Here is a 4050-nt window from a genome sequence, read left to right on the forward strand (position 1 = left end):
TTTGCTCATATGCCTTCTTCTCTGTTCGACAAAGCACCATCAATTCCGATTTCGTCGAGAAGCTAGTGAGATTAGGCCTCTATGTTCTTATCTAGACGAATCTGGGATGGTTGTTGTCCAGCCCTCCTTAGCTACTTTCTTCTCGTGTGCTAGCGAACGTGTTGCATGATCCCTCTCTCCATTCCCTCGCTCGAGCTCTAACATCATGGACGGCGATGGTGATCTGGTTCTCAGTTTGTTGTTGCTGGCTTCTTCTAGCTCCGACCAGCGGCTTCTCGGGCGGCGCTGGCTTCAAGGATGTTCCGAAGATCACGGGGTGACATCGAGCTTTGCTCACGTTCGACCCCGCGAGTGCAGGAGGAAGACGACGTCGGTATAGCTCGTGTCATTTACGCCTTGTCCTCCCTGAGTTTTTTTTTCTTTTCTTTTTTTTTTGAAGGGTTCTTTTCTTCTTGTAGACAAACGTATTGCGGGTGGAGAGCCATTTCGCCGGGAGTCCCATCCACAAAAAGCCCAAACCGGCCGCCCCCAGTTGGCCTTGTCCTCTTGCTCTCGGCGCGTGATCCTCCCCGCTTCGTCCCGCACCAACTTCCCCACTGGCCTTGGCTTCTCCCTTCCCCCCCTCTCCCTCTCCCGCTCCCGCTCCCGCCTGATTTTACTAACCGCTTCCGCCTTCCGGGATTATTAGCGCGCGAGACCCACCGCTATAATAACGCCGCTAGCGACTACCCAGTGGCTGCTTAACACGACACGCATCGTGCTTCCGCCTGGCTGTTAGCGCGGCCGGCTACCAGCTCAGCCCAGCCAAGCTAGGGTTAGGGTTTGCGGCGAGCGCATGCGCCTGGGATGATGACGCCGCAGCGGTCGCCGGCGGTGATGGCGGGGGGAGGAGGGGGAGGCGGTGGGGGCGGTGGCGGGACGCCGGCGCTGCACTACCTGAGCGGGCCCTACGGGGACACGACGTACACCAAGGTGTTCGTGGGGGGCCTGGCGTGGGAGACGCGGAGCGAGGGCCTGCGCGCGCACTTCGAGGCCTACGGCGACATCCTCGAGGCCGTCGTCATCACCGACCGCGCCACCGGGAGGTCCAAGGGATACGGATTCGTGAGCACGCCTTCTTCTTCCTCCCTCTGTTCTCCGCTACTTTTTTTTTTCATTTTCGAGCTAGAGTTTGTGAATTTTTGGCCGGCGATTTGTGGGGATCAGGGGTTTGGGGTTCAATTGGGGTGCTTTCTGGCCTCCAACGGTGGTGATCGGCCTGGAAGGCTTGTGAATTCGGGAGTTTTGCGGTACTAATAATAGTAGAGCAAACTTGGGGAGCTGGTTGCTTTGGGGCGGTAACAGGGAAATCATTTGACTCTGGCACGGCGATTGATTGCCAGGCTTTGTTTTTCGTGAGACCTAGGGTGTCCATGTTGGAACATTTTTAGCTGCTTGGGAAATTTTTAGGCCTTTAAATTGGACTAAAATTTACTTGTTTCATCATGAATTGCGGAACTATTTCAAGTGAATGTCGAAGCAATTTTGTTCTGGGGAAGGAAATTTGGGGGGATGTGTTTCATGATGTTAATTTGTCTTAATTTTGTGTGGACATGCAAACAGGTGACCTTCCGGGATCCAGATTCGGCGAGGATGGCCTGCATGGACCCCTATCCGGTAATTGACGGGCGGCGTGCCAACTGTAATCTTGCCATCCTGGGGCGACCTGGACCAGCTGTGCCTTTTGGTCAGTCTCTGACCTGGTTTTCTATTGCCCCAATTACAACTTTTTGAACTGCCAAATATCTGTTGAGTTCTTTCCTGCAGCTTAATATTTTGACCAGCTGGTTTAATTTAAAGTCAATGCCTGTTTCCAGTGTATTAGAGTTGCCGTAATCATCCCATTTTCTATCATTTCAGAGTCTTACATTTTTGGGCATGCCTGTTTGTTTCAATTGCTGCCTTGTAACTCACGGTAGAAGAGAATAAAATGACTTTTGTCACTACTCATGAAGTTAGTGTGTAGTCCCATGCCCAATTCTTCAGTGTCAGAAAGCTAAACTGCAAAAATGGTTATGGGCTCAACAATGAAAAGAAATGTGAGTTATTTAAAACAAATAAAAGAAAGAAGCTTGAGAGCTACTAGTCATATGCCAGATGTTTGTGAAGCTTTAGTGCATTACTTGAATGAAGGGAAGATTAGGTAACAGACAGTGGACTACTCATGAGTTGGTGGGTAGTAGAAAGTGTAGGACAATCATATTGGTTTTTGGATAAGGAACTCTTTGCCTACAAGTCAGACATCTTTTGCGTAGTTTGCAACTTGCGATAAAAGATGTTCATGATCACAAACACAAACACAAACAGTTTACCCAAATGTAAGATCTTTGCTTCTGATGGAATGGCACTTTTACAATAGGAGGTTGTAACATTTGCTAAATTAGCTTGAGAAATAATTATTGTATTGTACCACTATTAGTTTTCTTGGAAGATCAAAATAGGCAGACTAGTACGCATCCAATGGAATGGCCAAATTTTATGTTGAGATATTGCTCCTGGTCGATGGACACTCATAAAATGTTTGTGCTTTAAATTTAAAATTTTATGAGTTTGTTCTACATTTATCTTTGGCAGGACCGAGTAAAAGAAATATAGTTATTAAGTTATCTTACTGGTTTATGCTTTTACTTATTTAGGCTCTTGTGTGTATATTCAATCATTGTAATAGTTTTCCTCCTTTTTAATGTGGTTATTATAGGACCTATAAGGCCGGTCATTCCATACAATGGAGGTGCGGCGGTTCCAGGAGGCATGTATGTACCAAGCCCAACATATCAGCAACCCCCCTACAACTACTCGCAGGCTCTTGTGTATCCCCCTTATGGGTAGGTTAGCAGTTCATTCGATGCATCGTTGGCAAAGATCATGCACAGCTAACGATATGATCTGTTAGGCTGTCTGGCACACTGATTAAAGCTGTAGCTAGTCTGGAATTCTATGCTTTACAGCATTGCCAGTCTATATGATGTTGTCGTGCTAGACTATCTGCTTATTTCCAATTGAACAGCCTGTCTACTGCAAATAATAATCCGTTGTTTTTGTCATTGCAGGCCATCAACGTATGGACCCGAATACTTGTATCCACAGGTTGAGAACTCGTCCATAACTTTATATATTGGTTCTATTATTTTTGCTTTTGCTAATTTATTATATTTTTAGCTTTGTAGAATGCCTATGGTCCATATGTTGGACAACAGTATGTCCCGGTGTATGGTGGTCCCAGAACAGTAGGGCCAGCGGTTTACCCATATGGGCAGTTCGGCCAACCTGTGCCAAGTGATCATTCTTATTCACCTGGCTATGTGCCAGGTCACCTTCTCCCACTATCTAATCAAAATGCTGCAAATGCGCGTGCATCAGCGGTTCAGCAACAATATCCTCCAGGTAAGAAATCAGTTGATGGTTGACAATGTCTTGTACAGCACAACTACGTTGTATTCTTCAAAGTTCTAACACATGCCTCTTTTGCGGAAACAGGAGCTCCGCGCCCTCAGCAACAGCTCTTGCTCCCTGCTCGCGTGCAACAGTTCCCACCAAACAACGTCTCCGAACAAATGTCGGGATGACAAAAGGGATGCCAGTGACAAATTGGAGGTGCGTTAGCCTTGGTCAAACTGTAACTACAGTTCCTGTCTGTCAGGCTGTTGTGACATCCAGCCTTCCTTGTTGCAGGTATCCTCTAGTCTGCAGCAGGACTAAGAACAGCAGTACTGCTAATTGGGCGGCGTGCTTCTTTTCTTGCAAACTGTTTTCTTTTTCATTCTTAAAGGTTGGTCATTACATTGATCTTAACATTGACATTAGCTAGCCCTTTTACTTGAAGTGCTGCCTGGGCTGAATTATATAGTTTCTCACTCTATTTCAGGTTGTCCTTATCCATGGTTACTTGCAACACTTATAATGTGAATGTTAAGCCGCTCCGTTGGATGGGGCGGGAAGCACAGAGCAAGAGCTGGAGAATGAAGCCACTCTTGCTCTGTTCAGTCAGTGTCTTGTACATTCCCCATCCCC

The 4050-nt window shown here is 47.0% G+C and overlaps 1 protein-coding gene across 1 annotated transcript; it reads left to right on the plus strand.

Annotated features, from left to right (window-relative positions):
* The first annotated feature begins 556 nt into the window (after positions 1 to 556).
* LOC125522593 (RNA-binding protein 24-A-like) lies at positions 557 to 4050 on the plus strand. Its single transcript, XM_048687640.1, has 8 exons — positions 557 to 1104; positions 1603 to 1726; positions 2738 to 2864; positions 3090 to 3126; positions 3207 to 3423; positions 3517 to 3633; positions 3712 to 3808; positions 3905 to 4050. The coding sequence occupies exons 1-6, from the start codon at positions 847 to 849 to the stop codon at positions 3603 to 3605; spliced, it is 852 nt and encodes a 283-aa protein (XP_048543597.1). The 5' UTR covers positions 557 to 846; the 3' UTR covers positions 3606 to 3633; positions 3712 to 3808; positions 3905 to 4050.

The sequence above is a fragment of the Triticum urartu genome, chromosome 7, assembly GCF_003073215.2.
Source record: "Triticum urartu cultivar G1812 chromosome 7, Tu2.1, whole genome shotgun sequence".
Taxonomy (NCBI): Eukaryota; Viridiplantae; Streptophyta; class Magnoliopsida; order Poales; family Poaceae; genus Triticum; species Triticum urartu.

What these genes read in the sequence shown, in the direction of transcription:
- LOC125522593 (XM_048687640.1), top strand. Translation starts at nt 847, where the DNA reads ATGATGACGCCGCAGCGGTCGCCGGCGGTGATGGCGGGGGGAGGAGGG. An exon ending in GGTCCAAGGGATACGGATTC is followed by an intron (nt 1,105 to 1,602) that starts GTGAGCACGCCT and finishes ACATGCAAACAG; the next exon opens with GTGACCTTCCGGGATCCAGA. An exon ending in TGGACCAGCTGTGCCTTTTG is followed by an intron (nt 1,727 to 2,737) that starts GTCAGTCTCTGA and finishes TGGTTATTATAG; the next exon opens with GACCTATAAGGCCGGTCATT.